The sequence below is a fragment of the Crinia signifera genome, chromosome 5, assembly GCF_055691185.1.
Source record: "Crinia signifera chromosome 5, ASM5569118v1, whole genome shotgun sequence".
NCBI lineage: Eukaryota > Metazoa > Chordata > Amphibia > Anura > Myobatrachidae > Crinia > Crinia signifera.
The window spans coordinates 127,314,822-127,335,409 of NC_139221.1; the positions used below are offsets into that span (position 1 = coordinate 127,314,822).

The window sequence follows — 20,588 nt, forward strand, 5'->3', positions numbered from 1 at the left end:
CTGATTCGATCCCTATCTTTGGCATCGGAATCGAATGTAGAAATAGACTGTGCAGCACAGTCTATTTCTACAATGCAGCATAGCCCCTGCTCCTCTTACCACGCCATCTCTCCCTACCTGCAAGCCAATACCGGCACCCCGCCGGCTGCCTATATAAATATCTGTGGCCGCCACATCAGCCCGTGTGGACACACCATAGGATTATGAGATATTTCTGAGTACTGTCCCTGCGAGCTGCAGCTCTGTCCCTCCGCGTCCCTGGCAAGCCTAGTGAGCGCCTCTCACACAGTGCCGGTAACCGCCAGATCCCCTGCACTTGCGGACACCGGTGGAGAGGCGATCCATCTGCCTGAGACGTATGACGCTTGTGCGTCTCAATAATTTGTGCAGTAGTGTACGGCAACCCTGCCTGTGTCCGCTTCAGGGAGACGGTCAGGGTTAGGGGTTTGGTAGCGCGTGCATCTCCTGCACAATAAAGGACGCATTTGTCAGTGCTCCAAATTACATACCTGCAAATGCCTCCATTTCAAACCCCCACTATCCACGTCAGCCTGTAGCGTGGCGAGCGCACGCGGTACGCGTCCTCCCGACCTGTTCATACCCCCACTATTGAAGTTGTGTGGCGAGTGCAGCAAGGCAAATGCACGCGTAAAACAAGCCCAAAGCGCGGCAAGCAGACGCAGAATACACGTCAAGTAATCCGCGTCTGCTCGCGGGTGATTGCTGCGCTCGCCACGCTTCGGGCTTGGTGGTTTCGCTGCGCTCGCCACACTTTATAAGAACAACTCCACGCAGACGTGGATAGTGGGGGTATAAACAGGTCGGGAGAACGCGTACCATGTCTCCTCGCTGCGCTCGCCACGCTTCTGACTGATGTGGATAGAGGGGTGTTTCAGGAACACATTCACACCTGTCATGTCAAGCAGGCCAAAAATGGTCAATGGTTCCCACTCAATGTAATAAGCACTGACATAATGCTGATTGACTACTCTAACTGCGTAATGCTGACTATGCGAACTACGTAAGCTTCGGTTAGGCGCGAACATACACACTCGCAGACACAAGCTGATTACGCTGGCCGCAGTGATATACATTTTTCTAGAATGGCAAATAATAATACATGGTCGTTTCAAGCAGTGGTTCGCAACCTCTGTCCTCAAGGACCCCCAACAGTGCACGTTTTCTGTGTCTCCGCACAAAATCAAAGGTGAAATGGTTTGTTCCACCTGTGATCTTTTAAAATGTGTTAGTGACTAATGAGTGCATCTGTTGACCCTCCAGGTGACCTGGAAAATGTGAACTGTTGGGGGTCCTTGAGGACCGTGGTTGAGAACCACTGGTTTAAACCAGTGGTTCTCAACCTCGGTCCTCAAGGACCCCCAACAGTTCACATTTTGTAGGTCACCCAGCAGGTGCACTCATTACTCACTGACCCATTTTATAAAATCCACAGGTGGAGCTAATTATTTCACTTGTGATTCTGTGAGGAGAACTGGAAAACGTGCACTGTTGTGGAACTTGAGGACGGTTGAGAACCACTGGTTTAAACACCCTTTTTTTTTTTTTTTTTTTAACTGCTCTGTTTTGTCCATGGAGGTTTATATAACATGCCTGCAGGATTCATTTGTTTTGATTATTTAAAACACTCATGATGTTTTGGTTATTTAAAACACTTAAGAACAGGGCCGGCGCCACCACTGGGCAAATCTAGGCATTTGCCTAGGGCGCCGGCCACTGGAGGGCGGTATTTTGTCCCCCCCTTGCCGCCCGGGTACCTGTCCTGCGGTGTATATGTGCGTAAAAGCTGGCGGCAGCGGGGGGTCCCTGCAGTCAAGAAATAACGAGCGCTATCCGCCGGGCTATGCGGAAGCGCTTCTGTTTTGGAAACACTGGCCGCACGCTGATTGGCTGAGATTCAGCCAATCAGCGTTCGCCGTGCGGCCAGTGTTTCCAAAACAGAAGCGCTTCTGCATAGCCCGGCGGATAGCACTCGTTATTTCTTATTGACTGCAGGGACCCCCCGCTGCCGCCGCCAGCTTTACAGCGCCGCAGGACAGGTACCGGGGCGCCTGGGGCGCTCTGGTGCCTTGCACCGGCCCTGCTTAAGAATACCATTTCATAACCATACTCTGCATAATAGATGATCCCTAACTGCCACAGATATATTTACTTTATCTGTCCAATTTTATCTCTTTGTACAAATGAGCTGTTTTGGAGGTTAGTGTTATATATTTTAGTTCTGCTATATGGGGAATTGTTGGGCCTATTTTTATATTCTGGTAATCACATTAAAATAGAAGTGAGGTGCAAGCTACAGTACACTCTTTATTTTTTTATGTGAAGTGACATTGGGTTCAATTTGGAATTCCTACAGTTGGTCAGCTTTCTATAGTACAGTGCAGTTGTATATGGATTAAAATTCCAGTGGTGTCGGATATTCATGGTAGTCAAAACAATACTTTGTTTACACATAACAGTATATTTCAAAATGATTTTACATTGTGGCAAGCCTAGTTTTACTTGGGCAACTCCAATTGGTTGACTGAAATGTTCCTTCTTCCTCATGCTGGCCACACATCAGACCAACTTTGCTCCAACCATCCAACTAGTTGCCTGGATGGAGTAAAAATATTGTACTGAATGGTATCAAAGGACAATCTGAAATGTGCTCACAAACCCAGGAAAATGGATAAAAACATTTAGTCAAATTGTTTAAATCAAACAGGTTCAACTACAGTACCGTGTCTGAGCGACAGTTTTTGTCCTTTTCCAGATTTTGGGAACAAATTTCTGATGTAAATATTACATTTGCTCCCATCCAGTACCATATTTTTATTCCATCCAAGCAACTAGTTGGACAGTTGGAGGAAAGTTGGTCTGATGTGTGGCCAGCATAACTCTCAACAACCAACAAGCAGCTCTCCACATATGTGGTCTGTGCTAACACCATTATCTTTTGCGCATAGATATAAAGTTCCTCGAGTGCCACTGGTTGGAGTATTATATATCTGTTGTTTTTAACCATTTTTTGAATGAATTATGATAACTTAACCCCTTCACGACATATGACGTATATATACGTCATATGTCCGTTGCAGGGGAATCAAGCCAGCTCACGGAGTGAGCTGGCTTGAAAGAGAGCAGGTAATGGCTGTATATTACAGCCAGGTCCCTGCTCTCACGGCCACGAGCGGCGAGTTCGCCGATCGTGGCCGTTTAACCCTTTAAGCACCGCGGGCAAAGCGCCCGCAGTGCTTAAATAGCTGATCGGAGGGGGGGCGCCCCCCTCCGGCGCCGATCGGGGCCCCCCGCAGCGAGATCGGAGGGTGCCGATCGGTTGCCATGGTAGCCAGGGGTCTAATGTAGACCCCTGTGCTGGCCGTGTATGCATACCTATTACATCCTGCCTCAGGCAGGATGTAATAGGAAGTGCATAAAATCACTACGTTCAGCCATAGAGCTCTATGGCTGAACCTAGTACAGGCGATCGCGCCCCCTAGTGGTCAAGTACACTAGGGGGCCTTGTAGTAAAAGTAAAAAAAAAAAAAAAATAAAGTTTAAAAATAAAAAAAAAATAAAAAAATATTAAAAGTTCAAATCACCCCCCTTTCCCAAATAAAAATAAATAAAAAATAAAAAAAAAAACATATTTGGTATCGCCGCGTTCCTAAAAGTCCGATCTATTAAAATATAACATTAGTTATCCCGCACGGTTAAAGGCGTAAACGGAAAATAATCCCCAACGCCAAAACTACGTTTTTTGGTCGCATCGCGTACCCAAAAAAAAATAACTAAAAGAGATCAGAAAGTCGCCCATATCCCATAATGGTATTAATTAAAAAGTACACTTCAGCCCGCAAAAAATGAGCCCTCACCCAGGTCCGTAGGTGGAAAAATAAAAAAGTTATAAGCCGCAGAACATGGCGACGCAACGCAAATTAGAAAAACCGTAAAAGTTGCGATTTTTTTTTTTAGTGGTAAAACATAACGAAAACTATATAAGTTTGGTATCGCCAGAATCGTAACGACCCATAGAATAAAGATAACCCATCATTTTAAATGAACTATGAACTCCAAAAAAACCGTAACCAGCGCAAAATTGTGCAATGGCGTTTTTTTTTTTTTTACCCCACATTGAATTATTTCCTGATTCCCCAGAATATTATACGGTATAGTAAATGGTACCATTACAAAGTACAACTTGTCCCGCAAAAAAAAAGCCCTCATGTGTCTATATAGCCGGAAAATTAAAAAAGTTACGCTTATTTGAACGCAAGGAGAAAAAAAAAAAAAAATTACCTTAAAAGGCAATGTCGTGAAGGGGTTAATGCATTTATTTTTTATCTTCAAGGCTAAAAATAAATGTTTTCTTTCAACTAAAAAAACTAAAGATGTGATACACATGTCGACTTGAGTGGGCATCATGCACTGGCAACAAAAAATACAGATGTTTTTTGCTGGGCGGTGCAGCAGCACTGCACACTCTCCCAAATAGTACTGCACCCACTGGCTCCACCATTGTCTCTAATGCATTCTCGGCTGCGAGCCAAGCTATGATACAATGCTTGTGAGCAACGTTCTTGAGGACACAATTTTGTAATTGCCCTGTTATTGTGGAATAGTTCGTTAAGTGTAATGGTGTGTACACGCGGCAAATACTGCCGTGAGATGCGAGTCTCGACGCGATCAGATCGCATCGGGACTCGCATCTCACGGCATGACAGAGGGGCACAATTTACACTATATAGTGCAGATCTGCACTATATAGTGTTGCCTGCCCTCTCTATCTGGCTGCCGATATGCGCTCACACAGGAGCGCGCATCGGCAGCGCATCGGGCTCGGAAGCCCTAAAAAAGCATGCGATTTGCATGCAATGTGGCTTCCGATGTTCCCTATATCGGGAACATCGGAAGCCAAATCTAACCGTGTGTACACACTATAAGGTTTTGTTTGTTTTGTTTTTCAAAAAAGGGGAAGGGAAAGCAAGTCTCTATTATGGTTAGTTTTCTCTTATCTGTTTACTGTATTTTTTTTTTCTATAGAAACAAAAAATCCTCTAAATTGAAAACAATAATTTTACTTCTGAGTTTCTATTATTCCTAGAAAGTTACCCTTTTTCACAAATTGGATTTTACTGATTTTGATGCTTGGTGTGAAAGTTGCAGCAGCACCCTGGACACAATACATAGATTGTAAGCAGGGCCCTCCTACCTCTTTGTTGGTTTGTTTAATCACTGTTTCCAATTGTAAAGTGCACCAGAATATGCTGCACTAGATAAGAAACAGTAGATAAATAATACACTAGGACAGAACTTGAAGTACACTACTTAACTTTGTGGGCAGCGTGCGGTAATGCCTGGTGGCCATTGTACAATTCCTAGACCGCTGTATTCCCTTTCTCTGTTGTGCTTTTTTTTTTTTTTTACATGTAATTTAGAACATATGTTTATGGCCCAGTTCCAAACCGATGATTGGAAGACATTGATTTTCGGCAAGGTGGGGAATCTGCACAAAAAAACCCCATACCCCTGCAATAGTATATTAAAAATCCCTGCCTTATCCTGATTTTCCAGCATGTTGGGTTTTTCCAAACCCCCTTACACAGGCAATGGGAGAGCTGGAAGTTATCCCCATACTCCTCTAATGTATGGTCCCCTTTAGAAATGCACATCTGAAACTGTTTTTAGTACTGGGCAGTTTAGGACAAGTACATGGTAAATACAGACAGTTACATCAAGGGACAGGACACACAAAGCAATTACTAGTGTGGCAGAGATAAATAGATCTCTATCCAAAGCTGTGTACACATGGGCAAAACTCGCTGGCAATATGGTCGCTGAGCGACCATATTGCCAGTGATTGGAGCGCGCACCCGGCGATAAATCGTCGGGTGCGCGCTCCCGTTTTCAGCCCCCTCCGACCAGTGAGTTCCCCTGCCTCTTCTCCCGGCAGTGTGTCCTTTTCATCAGCGACCATCTCTGGTCGCTGATGAAAACGGGACACTGAACAATATGATTGCTGATCAATATATTGCCAGCGATCATATTGCACTAGGGAGGCCAATCCCGGGATCGGGATCGGCGGGATCCCGTGATTTTGGCCTAAAAATGGCGGGATTTGAATCCCGGGATTGACCCTTCCAATCCCGGGATTGCGGGATTCGTACCTGATTGTAAAAAAACCAGCAGACGGCTGTTTGGAACAGTGTCTGTGTGTGCTGTAGCGGCATGACGGTGGCCGGGCTACGCAGCGTGACCCCTGACATCACACCACGCTGCACAGCCCGGCCGCCGTCATGACGCTGCAGCACAGTAGCACACTGTTCTGAATTGTTAGCCTGGCCGCCCGCCCGCTGAGGCTCCCAGCCACCCGCCCGCTGAGCAGCAACTAGCCGCCCGCTGAGGAGCTCTGTGCCGCCCGCCCACCCGCCCACTGAGGACCTCCTAGCCACCCACCCGCCCGCTGAGCAGCACCTAGCCGCCCGCTCACCCACTGAGCAGCTCCCAGCCAAGCTGAGTAGCTCCCAGCCGCATGCCCGCTGAAGATGGTCCTGCTACTGCCTGTCACCACCATCATGTAAGTGACAGCGCAGGGCAGGAGGGATAGTGGGGATTAGTCTGTCGTGTCGGGACGTGTTTTTTTTTTCTTTTTTTTTAACCATGGAGGCCAATCCCAGGATCCCGGGAATCCCGGGATTGAGCATTTTTCAATCCCGAATCCCGGGATTAAAAAAAATGCTCGGGATTGGCCTCTCTATATTGCACCATGTGTACGCACCTTAAGAAAAGCACATGAGAAGAGAGGGCCCTGCTCGTGAGCGCTTAGTACCCCTTTCACACTGAGCAATCTGGATTTAGGTGAGAAATGGATATTACTATCATGTAGTTTGATCAAGGTTTGCAACTGCAGTACAGTTTTGTAATATACAGTATGATATGCATGCAAACCACATTCTTAACCCCTGCTTACTAGGAAACAATATATCTGTGGTTCAGGTAGGGGAGAGCTACCTACAGTACTGTACATAACCAATGAGGTTTATTTTCTTCAATTACAATGTTACCCATCATCTTGTCTTCAAAAGGGGTTGTGTGTAAGAAGAATAAAAAAAAATCAGTCCTCCTGCACCTACCTATATTGTACAGCAGCTGTTGTGTCCCACTGGGGCCTTAGGAAGTAAGGGGTCAGCCAAATCCTCCCCCACTGGTCGTACCACTGGTTGATGTCAGTAGCTGTTACCTGCCTGGCCCGTTCAGGAATTGCTGTTACAGCCTGGACCTTCAGCAATACCTGGATGGGCTGGGCTTCTTTGCATGTGCTGCCTGTCAGGATCTGGCAGAGGTGATCTCGCAAATGCTGCAGGTGGAAAAAGGAAGCCTCTCCAAATTTTCTGAATAGTGACCCACTGCCTCGCAGTTTGGAGGTCGCCCTCTGCCAGCAGATCTATCAATTTATTTATTATTTAACAGTTTCTTATATAGCGCACACATTTTCCGCAGAGATGTACAGAGTATAGTTGAACATTCACATCAGTCCCTGCCCCAGTGGAGCTTACAATCTATATTCCCTACCACATGTACACGCGCACAGACATTCTAGGGTTAATTTTTTGTTGGCAGCCAATTAGCCTACCAGTATATTTTTGGATTGCGGGAGGAAACCGGAGTACCCGGAGGAAACCCACGCAAGTACGGAGAGAATATACAAACTCCGCACAGTTAGAGCCATGGTGGGAATTGAACCCATGACCTCAGCGCTGTGAGGCAGTAATGCTAATCATTATACCATCCGTACTGCCCCATCAATGGGGCCTCTGAGCAGCACTGCTGGTGTGTTTAAAGGGGACACAGACTGAGTAATCCAATAATAATCTGTGCCCCCTTTAATCAAAGAGTAGTAATGTGTGCCACCTTAAAAGACAAGCAGTTCTAGTTCTGCCTGACATTTGTGGTATGCTGATGGTGTATCTGTGTATGTGAGAGGTGATCATACAGGTAAGTCAGTGTCAGCTACCCCCCCCCCCCCCCCCACAGCTAGGTTTCTTTCAACTCCATCGGCAGCCTGAGACAGGGATCCTGTTGCAAACCGGCTGTGCATGTTGGTTTAAGAATTTCAAAGTGCACACATCTGTAGGTCTGCAAAATGTGACTCACCCAAAATCCAGTGCACAATTATATATACCCCTATGATCCCGATCACACGGCAAGCCACCCGACACGCATGTGATTTGGACGATATAGTGCAGATCTGCACTATATAGTCATTGCAGCCCTGTCTATCTGGGTTTGGATTTGTGCTGTCATGGGAGCACGCATCGGGATCGCAAGGTAAAAAGCCTGTGCAATCTGCATGCCATTTTGACTATATAGTCAAAATCTCATGCTAATTGTACCAGTGTGTACACAGCATTACTCACAAATTACATTTTCCCCACCTGCAGTGCACATGGTTTTGCCCATTTTGAGAACAAATTTGTTCTGTAATCTTGTCTGAATTAAGCCCTCTGTGTGGCAGTTGGTATAATTTACACCAAATTGTCCTTGTAAAACTCCCCTCTAAGGTTTATAGAGAACTTAAATAATACAAAAGTTGATTAGCTTTATCCTGTGTTTTATTTGTACTTGTATTGACTTAAGTATATTTTATAAACCTTTGCTTTTGATGTATGTTTTACGCAAGCAAAGTAAAAGGTTTGTAGACTTAAGGGGCCCATACAATACTGCGATGTATCACAGCAGTGTATGGACCTTTCAACTCCCTTGAGCCGCTTTGGAACATCGCATGTGGTCCTTTTACATGTGACGTCACTCCCCGGGTCACTGTAAAAATGTCAGCCGCGCCATTTTTTCAGTGATTTCTGTAGCGCTCCTGCAGGACTCTGGGGGGTTAGTATTAGAAAAAGATTTGCGTGGTGTGGGCCCCCCAGTACCCATTATAGATACGTCACTGTAACAGACTATATTGGAAGTGGCACATTGTTACAAGAGAAAAATCAATCTGATTAAATCTGTATCCGCTTTCATTCCTTAATCTCTTTTCACATTGATGCTCTTGTGTTCTCGACACATGATCAGGATCTCAAAATAGCTTTCTTGGTGTCACCTCACAGTTAATCATATACTGTATGCACTCTGGCACATCCAAAAGCATTCCTCCTTGAATGTTGACCTGGTGGAGAATATATTAATGTTGCTATGGCTAGAGGAAGTATGTCCAGGCTTGGTGCATTCCCATTTATTTATCATTTCAAACATCATCGAAGATCAACTAAATATCATCGAAGATTAAATAAACATGTAACTAATTTAATTTAAAAAGGCTTGCCTTTTTTTTTTTTTTTTTTTTTTATAAATGAGATTTCACCATCGTTTTGTACTAAGGCAAGACTCCTGAAATGGCTAAATAAAACAAAAACAACAATCAAAAACCAAAATTCCAACTTGATCCATTTCTCTTGTAAGACCAATAAACACATTATTCTCTGATTATCAAATACAACTTCCTGCTGAGACACAAATTAGTGCTATTAACTATGATGCTTGAATAGCTAAGCAGCACAATAAATATTAGCAAGCATTTAAGGAACTTGTGCAATCTAAGCCCCATATGTAGTGACCAGCAAAATCATCCGGAATGGACAGCATATACCAATGATATGCTGGTTCCTGCAGTTGTTAGTGTCTTCTGGTTGGCCCTGCTGCAGAGTCAACCAGAAGACATTGCTAACAATGCAGTGCATGCTCAGTCACCCCCCTGCATCGGCAAGTGTTTAAGGTTTAGCAAAATTATTGAGCATGCTGTGATATTGGTGATTTGGCCTGATATTGCACCTCGTGTAGCACCAAAATATGCCTGATTTTAATGAAAAACTGATGATGAAAAATTACTGCTATTGGCTTATAACTGTGCATCTTGTGGCCATACAAGGATGGCCCACTATGTTGAAAATCAAATAACAGGATCTCATCCAATTTTGACACATGTAAATGGCTGAATTATGTTGTTCAGGCCAAGTGGTGGGAGGCTAATTTGTGACTTGGTACATACTTGGACAATATATAGTTTGTTCAATATATCCGCATGTCTGGCTGTGTGTACTGGCAACTGCGCCATATCCTGGCTGCAAGATCTACTGATAATGACATCACAGTTGGGCAGGCAAATTCAAATGCCTTCCCAGTTGCGATGTCTTGTCAGACATATTGAGCAGCTGATAGGTAAGTGTGTATGCTTGCTTACCAAATTGTCCCCCTGTCTGTGGATCTAGTGGCATAATGTGTACCCAGTCAGTTTTTCAAGCAGCTTGAGTCAATTCCACTTTAGTATCACATTTTAAGTTCACTATTTATTTACAGAAATGCTTTGCTCCAGGGCATAAAGTGGTCCTGCAGAGGTGGGGGAACTCATTTCTGTATGCCACCTAATTACACCCCATCCCCCCCCCCCCATTAGGCAGAGACAGGACCAGTGGTAGGGTTTTTGGCATCCCCCTGTAAACTAGAATGCTTTCCTGTAAGAATTACTGTGCAGGGCCAATTTGGGGGTTAAAATGTTCCACCTTACCATTAGAGGTGGTGGAACTCAGTTCCACCCCGTTCCCCCTCACTTTAACCCCTGCTTTGCTCTTATATTTTTACTACCCTGTGTTACAAAAACTGTGCATTAAAACTGTAGAAATCACTGCTCCTGTTCAATCTGTAGATTGTACATTTAGAAATGATTTAAAGTGATGCGTGTTTACAGATATGCTTCCTCATGTCATTTGCTATTGGAAGATACTATTTAAATAAGCTGCTTGCTGACACTGATTAAACACTGATACCTTTCTCCCCTGTAAAAGAGGAATAACAGGAATCATCTTGCTTTATTGTTACTTCACAGATTTGTTTAGGTGGCACACAATGTTAAAATAGTGTCAATGCATCCTTCTCCCTATGCAGTAATTTACCACTACATTGTGTTTGAACATTGCGGCTTAGCAAAATATAATATTAACTTTGATTTTATTTTCTACAGATTCTCCCTGGGTTGTTCATTGGAAATTTTAAAGGTATGTACAAGTTATTACAATGCAATTGTCGATGTTGCCTATCAACTGTAAACATTTTGCCCCATATTGGTTATATCCTTTATATAGCAGCTATGACGTGCTAATATGATCTAAAGATGCGGCAATGCTAAGCTATATTTTTGATTCACTGTACTGTATCCCATTATAATAGGAAATGTTACAATCCTGTAAATTCAATAACGTTCTAAGTATAAGAAGTAAGCAGCCTTAAGGCCCATACACACCGGGCGATACCAGATCACTTGGAAACTAATTACTGAACCCTCCGTGTGTATCCCCTTAAGTGATGGTGATGCGCAGACCAGGGCGTCACCATCACTTGACTACATTTTGACTGCATATCACCAGTGTTTTCACCAGAGAACAGCACTGATCGCTCAGCACACATCACTGGTGCATAGCATGTGTGCCAGCGATCTGTGCTTAAGCACATCGCTCAGCATGGGGCTCCCATTGCCCCATGTGTACGGGGCTTTAGGCTGGAAACTTGTGTACCTTTTAGGCAGCTATTGTATTTACCTTGGTTCAGTGATTTTCTAATCAGGTGATGGCATTGAGCCCATCAGTGAATCTTTGGGGAGTTTCATGCAGGGTCCAGCCCTGTGGGATTTGGGGAGGGGGGGGGGGGGGGGGGAGTACTGCATTGCACAGAGATGTGGAATAATGTCAAGGATACAGCAATCCCTCCCCCCATTTGTCAATTAGTTTTAGCTGCTGTATGTAAAACTTTTTGGCTGGAACACCCGCTTACCATATGCAATCGGCTCCTGCCATGTGTTTGAAAAATTACCATTATATGATTGGCAGGAGCAAATTCATAATACACAATTAGTTTTAAATTGCTAAAACCTATTGATAAGTGGGCAAAATAATTTAAGGCTATAATGATTAGCTGGGTATGATTTCACTTTTTTGGCCAGCAGTTTATTTTTTATTTGTTTCCTTTCAGTCATATAGACACAGAAAAGCGAGTGTGAATGTTGAATTAAGTTTTCTTTTTGTTGAATATGGTTAGCTACAGTATAGCCTGTAGAATGAAGACAAATTAGGACTTAACTGGCTTATTTCCTTTTTGGCTGTAAATCGTAGAGTAGTTTACTTTAAGGTATAAATTCATTGAGTGCTAATTCCACCTATCATCTCATGTCTGGAGACCGCCTCTGCATGTCACTAGAAGATTCATCTTCATAGACCTAATATTACTGGCAGTAGTAGTGTTTCGTTAGGAGCTTTCTGAGCATCCTGGCTATATTTCTGGTCATCTAAGTATTTGACTTATTTGCTTATCATACTACTCCTTGTGCTATAAAAGCACAGAAGCTATGTTGTTAATCTCCATAATGGACGGCAGATCTGCCAGCGAGCACTGACATTACCACGGGAGTACTACTCCTCCACATGCTACTACAGCACATATAAGCTCGGTCTCATTGAAAGCTGCTTGAAATAGATCACTATTCCCTTAATTGCTCTTGAGTTAATCATTTCCTGGTAACTGGTTTGTGCATGGTAATACATTGATCTTGGCACATTGTAACTGAAGAGAAGTGTATAAATACTGTACGCTACTGCGTGATAAATGGAGCAGGTGTTTCTAATGAGTCATTACATCATTTTGTATTTTATTTCAAGAGGGCCTCACATACTTAAACTTAATACAATTTTTCTTTCTAAAGATCGCTAAAAACATACTCTACAGTAGGCATGCCCAAACTATGGCCCTCCAGCTGTTATGAAACTACAAGTCTCATCATGCCTTGCCACAGTTTTGCAATTAGGTAATGCTAAAACTATGGCAAGGCATGCTGGGATGTGTAGTTCCCAACAGCTGGAGGGCCGCAGTTTGGACATGCTTGCTCTACAGTGTATGGCAGTGGTTCTCAAACTTTTTAGAATCAAGGCACTTTTATAGTATCAATTTTATCAATGGTAGGCCGCCTAGGCCAAAAGGTTCCTGTTGAGAAATTAAGAAAAAAATATTGATGAAATAATATTCATATGTCATCTTTAGGTTTAATAGTGTAGTTTGGAACACGATTTGTTTCCTTTTGTCTGCATATTTTATGGATCGTTGGCCAGGACCAATTTTAAATTATTGCTAGCTTTGCCTATTGCAGTCAGGGGCTGGCTGGCAAATTTAGTAAAGTAGAGCATAAGTAGCGCATTGGTCTAGACACCACATGCTGATCTCCTGCATAAATAAAGAACAGGACACCACAGGCTGTTCTCCTGCATAAATAAAGAACAGGACACCACAGCCTGCTCTCCTGCATAAAGAACACAGCACCACAGGCTGCACCCTTGCGTAAAAGACAGGACACCACAGGCTGCTCCCCCTGTATAATAATCATGCCGTGACATTACAGGCCGCTCTCCCTGTATAAGAAAAGTAATGCCATGACACCACAGGCTGCTCCCCCTGTATAATATAAAAGTAATGCCATGACACCACAGGGTGCTCCCTCTGTGTAATAGTAATGCCATGATGCCACAGGATGCTCCCCTGTATAATAATTTGTGTCATGGCATTACTATTATTATATTATACAGGGGGATCAGCCTGTGGTGTCATGGCATTATTATTATTATTATTATTATACAGGGGGAGCAGCCTGTGGTGTCATGGCATTATTATTATACAGAGGGAGCAGCCTGTGGTGGCATGGCATTACTTTTATATTATACAGGGGGAGCAGCCTGTGGTGTCATGGCATTATTATTATACAGAGGGAGAAGCCTGTGGTGTCATGGCATAATGCCATGACACCACGGGCTGCTCCCCCTATACAGTAATAATTATGACACCACAGGCTGCTCCCCCTGTATAATATAAAAGTAATGCCATGACTCCACAGGCTGCTCCCTCTGTATAATAATAATGCAATGACACCACAGGCTGCTCCCGCTGACAATAGTAATGCCATGACACAAATTTTATACAGGGGGAGCAGCCTGTGGCGTCATTGCATTATCATTATACAGTGGGAGCAGCCTGTGGTGTCATGGCATTACTTTTATATTATACAGGCGGAGCAGCCTGTGGTGTCATGGAATTATTATTATACAGAGGGAGCAGCCTGTGGTGTCATGGCATAATGCCATGACACCACAGGCTGCTCCCCCTGTACAATAATAATTATGACACCACAGGCTGCTCCCCCTGTATAATATAAAAGTAATGCCATGACACCACAGGCTGCTCCCCCTGTATAATATAATAATAGTAATGCAATACAGGGGGAGCAGCCTGTGGTGTCATTGCATTATTATTATTATTATTATACAGGAAACAGCAGAAATATGTTTTTTTTTTTTATTTGTGAGTTTAATGCTCACTTACTTTATTTTCTCCCTCTTATCTTGCTGCTGCTGCGGCCTGTCCTGCTGCGGCCCCCCGACTTGTCCTGCCTGCGGCCAGCCTTCCTCTGCAGACGCGTGGGTGGGAGGCGTCATCGTCATGACGTCCACTCCACACCCAGCGTCTGCCACGGCCGCCCGGGGATAAGAGGTAACAGGCGGCCCGGGCCCTCCTCCAAGTAGCCGTGGAGGCCAGCGGCCATGTTCCTGTGGCCGCAGTCTTTTAAAAGACTACAGGAACATGGCCGCTGGCATTGCAAAAAAAACGTTAAGGCCCAGACACGGCCGCGGCCCGCAGCACACCTGCCAGAGCGGCCTGGGGGGCAGATGGCACCCTGCTGCCCGGCCCAGCCCGCCCCTGATTGCAGTGGTTCTCAAACTCTGTCTTCAGGACCCCACACAGTTCACATTTTCCAGGTCACCTGACAGGTGCACTCATTACTCACTGAAACATTTTTAAAGATCGACAGGTGTAGCTAATTATATCACTTGATTCTGTGAGGAGACCTGCAAAACATGCACTGTCTGGGGTCCTGAAAAAAAAACGATGCCTCCCGCCGCTCCCCCTCTTATCGGCCACTAATATAAGCAGGACGTTGAATGAATGATCATTTGGAGTGTTGTATACTAAGTTGACATTCATGTCAAGATTCGCAATGCTGATATTCATCAGGTGTCACTCCTAAAATGTTGAACCCCCCTTGTTGTCTAGCGTTGTCCCCTCTCCTGGTCTCAATGGCAGCTTATTTGGCAGCTCACAAAGCAATTCTGGTGCAGTCATCTACAAGCAGCATTCCGGTGAATATTCTCCCTCTAGCCCTACCCCTCCCATGCTACCTAACCTAACCCACCCTCCAGTGCTTAATCCTGACATCTCCCAGCGCCGCCCCGGTCAAGCCTCCTGATGACGCCACCCGCCCGACTTCATTCTGGTTCGGGTGGCCAGTGTGAAAGCACTTGCAAGCTGGGTCGCACCCGGAACTTAGAACCCAGCTTGCGACCCGGCTTGCAAGGGGGAAAGGGGTATAAATGTGGTAGGGAATATAGATTGTAAGCTCCACTGGGGCAGGGACTGATGTGAATGTTCAAATATTCTCTGTAAAGCACTGCAGAATCTGTGTGCGCTATATAAGAAACTGTTAATAATTAAAAATAAAGAAAGAAAAGTGAAAAACTAATTTCTACCTGTTGATTGTCGACATTTTGATTGTCGAACTCATGCCTTTGGACCATGTTGACCTTAGCTTTGTCAACCTTTTTCGTGTGTCGTCTTAAACCCCGTCGACCCATTACATGTCGACCTTAATCGTGTCGACCTAACTATCGTATATCCATGACAATTAGGAGCTTATTTTTCCCTCATTATTTTCTAATGGTGGCCACACATTAAAGCGAATTTCAGGTCGATCAGTCGATTATTGACCAATCGGTCGATTATCAGCTGATTTTTATCGCAAACCGTTCATAATCCGATGTGTACCCCCGCTGATCTTAAGCTACTTGCTGCAAGGAAGATCAGAAGATGCAGCTGAAGATCTGTAGGACTCATGTATTCAGGCGCGTGTGTTCCTGTGCTCGGGTGTTTACTCGCGATACAGTGTGCACTCCCAAGGATCTTTAGCTGCATCTTCTGTTCTCCCCTGCTATAAGGAATGTCAGAAGGGGCAGCTGAAGATCTGTAGGTCTCGGATATTCGGGGCACCCTTGGATATTCTGCAGTGTTCCTGCTCTTGGGCATTTGTGCTCCTTCCTGCTCTTGGCCATTTGCGCTCCTTCCTGCTCTTGGCCATTTGCGCTCCTTCCTGCTCTTGGCCATTTGCGCTCCTTCCTGCTCTTGGCCATTTGCGCTCCTTCCTGCTCTTGGCCATTTGCGCTCCTTCCTGCTCTTGGCCATTTGCGCTCTTTCCTGCTCTTGGCCATTTGCGCTCCTTCCTGCTCTTGGCCATTTGCGCTCCTTCCTGCTCTTGGCCATTTGCGCTCCTTCCTGCTCTTGGCCATTTGTGCTCCTTCCTGCTCTTGGCCATTTGGGCTCCTTCCTGCTCTCTGGCATTTGGGCGCCTTCAGTATTCAGGTATGTTTGTGTATTCGGACGTGTTCAGGGGCACTCAGGTGCTTTCGTGCGCTTGGGTGTCCAGGCACGCTTGGATATTCGGGCACATTCGTGTGTTCAGGCATACTGTACCACCACAAAATATTTTGTCCAAGGGAAAACTTCAGATCACAGATCTTTCTAGTGTGTGGGCACCTTTAAAGGCCCATACACACTAGGCTACTTTGAGCTAAAAGCTGAAAGCCACTCAAAACAGCAGGTTTGAGCTACTTTCAGCTCAAAGCTGCCCAGTGTGTATGCCCTGGCGATGAGTGGTGATTGCTGCGCCCTCCCGCATCGTCGCCGGGAAAGCCGTTCATCTGCTGGTAATACCAGCAGATGAGCAGCTTTGAGGATGGCTTTGCATAGCGCTGCACTATGCCAAGCCGTCCTCTCCCTGCTGATGGTGCCGGGCAGGGGGAAAGCCGCTCAGTGTGTATGCAGTGGCTTTCCCCCCAGTGATGCTAGCGATCATCGCTCTCCATACACGTTGGGCATAGTCGCCCAGTGTGTATGGACCTTAACTTGCCTTTTTAAAAGTCTCTAGGTTTTAAAGATATCCATGATTAAGTCCACATGGTTAAGTCAAATTGACTGAGGTACTAGTTAAGTTACCTTTGCTCAAGCATGGATGTCATTAAAACCTGGACTGTAATGGCAGAAATTAGGAAACTGCTCTACTTCCCAACTTTACAGTAATACAAGATTGTAATACATTACAGTGTACCTAAGCAGGATTACATGGAGAAGTATTAATGTGATGGAAAGGAAACGATTATTATTAATTGATGCTTGCACAATATTTATTTTAACCCTTTGAGTGCCAACATCTCTGTGTGAGATGTTCAAAATATCGGCCAAAAATTGGCAGCGTCACTCAGATTTGTTAAATAAATTTGAATGTGTAAAAAAAGATTATATTTCTTATATAAGGTAAACTTAAGTTATTATGATGAATAAAATTGTTTGCTTTTGCAATTTTCACACCTATTTTGCCAAATTCACTTGCCACTCAAAGGGTTAAGTAGTTTGACTATGTTCCCATAATTTCTTTTATGGCAGTTCTATTTGCTTCACAGGTATAGGGGGGTATTCAATCACCCCCAGCCATCCCCCAAGGGGGGAGATTGCTGCGGGACCCTATTCAATGCTGTCTTCCCCGACAGCATTGAACGGGGTTTCTTGGCAGAACGAGCCAGGAAGTGACGAGCTCCCGGCTGCAGCTCGCCTCTTCCCGGACTCGCGGCCACGCCCCCTTCTCATCCCGCAGCAGACGTGACATTGTATCCCATCTGCGATTTCTCGGTCGAGCAGACCCAGACCCCACATTTAATTTTTTTAGGGACATCTCTGCCTTTGCATGGTTCTCTGTACACAATATTTTTGAATTTTCAAAATGAATAAACATGTATAAATTACCCTAAAAAATGTATATGAATTATAAATGCATTTAAATTTAGACTTGGGTCCTACCCAAAGATAGGTCATTATAGTATGAAAAATTCCAAAACATAGAAAATTCAGATATTCAAAATTCTTGTAACACCAAGAATTTTGGTTATGGCAGACTCAAGTTGTAATAGTTTGAAAGTTAAAGATGCCCTGTTTAAGCAAAGCATTCGTATGGCTAGGTCATGTTTAATCTCATTCTAACATTTCAAATGTTTTGCTTTAGCTTGAAGTCATTAACAATGGTGAAGTATTGTTTGTGATGTAAAGTTTTTAATGGAATATTTTTTTTTTCTCCTTTTAACTAAAAGTAATTTTTATTATTCTCCTGCAGATGCTCGGGATATCGAACAGCTACACAAGAATAACATTACTCACGTTTTGTCTATACATGACAGTGCCAGGCCTATGTTAGAGGTAAGCAGAACTGGCTTTCCATTTTCCTCCTTGCTTAGTAAGTATGATTTATTACATCCTTCCACATGTCCTTGTCTGTAACATTGCATTTACTGGCTAAGGCGTGTCCTGAAGATATGTAATTGCTAGTCTGGAAGCGGTCTTTATAGTTTTGTGTGATTCTTATGTTAGGCAATTTATGATATCACAACGTCCTTTTATTGGTTTTAATGTGCTGGTATGATTTTGCACTGATCCAGCGGCTCTCAAACTTTGTCCTTGAGACCCTAAAACATTCACATTTTCCATGTCACATAGCAGGTGCACAGGTATAATCAATGCAATTATGCACTCCAGCTGTTGAACTACATCTCCCAGCATGCCTTGCTACAGTTTTACTATTTGGCCATGCTGGGATGTGATGCAGGGCATGCTGGGATGTGTAGTTCAACAGCTGGAGTGTCCAGGTTTGCCATCACTGGACGAAGTATAATCACTGCATGTATACACTAGATTTCTGTGCTTTTATTGAGTCAGGATAATGCCTCTTTCAAAACATTAAACCTGAACCCTAGCTGGGGTTTTCAACCCTGTTTGAAGCCGTGTGATGGCAGATTGAAAGCCAGTACACTTTGCAGGCTGGTCCGAATTATTGCAGGGTCTTTCCTTTTACCAGCCCTTGGTGTTTTCATCATATAGACCATAGACAACAAGTGGGCCCTTCGATAGGTATACATATGCCTATCCCAATTCTAATTGTCCATAAAATACGTCATGGAAGAGAAATGTTCTTTAACAATATCTATAAATCTTCAAACGCTAAAACCAGATCAGTTTTCTGGAATGCAGAGATGTATGTGTTCAAACAGGAAAGATGTTACTGTGCTCAAGTTCAATTAAATGTAGGACTTGTTTTCAGGCTCATAAACCTTCCATATGGCGGTGGATTTAGCAGGAATCCTGTAACAGATCCTCAAACTAGAGGAAGACACCAATAAATGAGCGAAAAGACCACTATTAAGGTGCGGGAGCGCGTACCTCTAAGCACAGATCGCACCGCCGGGATCGGTGCGTGTATGGGCACCTTAAGATATATAATGCTTTCCAGTTATTTAAACTTTGTTAAACATGACATAATTTTCTACTTACATTCTTATTTTTATTTTTTTATAATGATGTTATTCAGGGTAAAAATACACTGTTTATAATCACTTGTCTCACCCTAATTTGGGCGTGAGCAGCACCCAACAAAGGTAACTGTTCCTCAGTTATTGACATCCTGTCCTTTCATAAAGCAATGAAACCTCTTTCCTGTCGGAACACGTACCATGTCTACATGCCAGCAAGCTAATTCATGTGTTTTATGAACAGTTAAAATAAAATAATTCCTAGGAAATCACATCTTATCTTGTTTTGTGTGCATTTCTTGCCACACCAAGAACTCTTCCTGCTGCTCAGTAATAGCAGATGAGCAGAATTTGATATTACCCAAGTAACTTTTTTGTTTACAGGATCTATATTACCGTACTTTGTTCCCCAATCACTATTGATCAGAGATGCAATGCATGAACTGTATTTGTGACTATCTATTTGCATTTTCATCTCTTTAATGCCTTAGCTCTGTTGTAATATGATGTGTATTTTGGCTGTCTTCCAACATTGCAATCTCAGGGCTGTTACCAAGTAAGGAAAATATTTCTGAGGCTAATCACTGGACCAAAAAAACTACTTATCGGTATTTATTATCCTAACATGCTACAAAAGTAACGGGAAATCAGACTGTTCTCAAAATGAATCCTTGCACCATCAATAATCCTAGTTATAATACTGTTATCGGCTATAGTTTTTATGTTTTGGTATACCGTACCAAAGTACTTTGGGGGGATGCACTAACATCCACCGCACATCGCCAGCTACCGCATCGATGATAATTGCATATGCACTAAGATATGCGTTAATTATCGCAAAGGACCGTTCTTGTGTGAAGACCTTCCCTTTGCGAATCTGAGGAAGGCGGATCTGAGGAAGCTGCTGACCGAGGTTAAGGCGGATAAACGCGTCATCAGGGGATTCCATCTTGTGCCACTTACAGCTGATGCTGATTTATTTACATAAATTATTTGATTAACTAATACATATACATAAGGTGCATACATTTTAAGGTTACAGTAAAAATAGAAAATACTAACAAATACCATCCAGAAAAAAATAGTGGACCCCCCAAA

At 43.8% G+C, this 20,588-nt stretch overlaps 1 protein-coding gene across 2 annotated transcripts in view; it reads left to right on the plus strand.

The window, feature by feature from the left end:
- Positions 1–20,588, plus strand: part of DUSP22 (dual specificity phosphatase 22) — a 97,697-nt gene that overhangs the window by 23,278 nt on the left and 53,831 nt on the right. For both annotated transcript variants that reach the window (XM_083188025.1, XM_083188024.1), the window contains exons 2-3: positions 11,018–11,051; positions 18,302–18,384. In XM_083188025.1, coding sequence (XP_083044151.1) covers positions 11,018–11,051; positions 18,302–18,384 — 117 coding nt within the window. The remainder of the gene's footprint in view (positions 1–11,017; positions 11,052–18,301; positions 18,385–20,588) is intronic.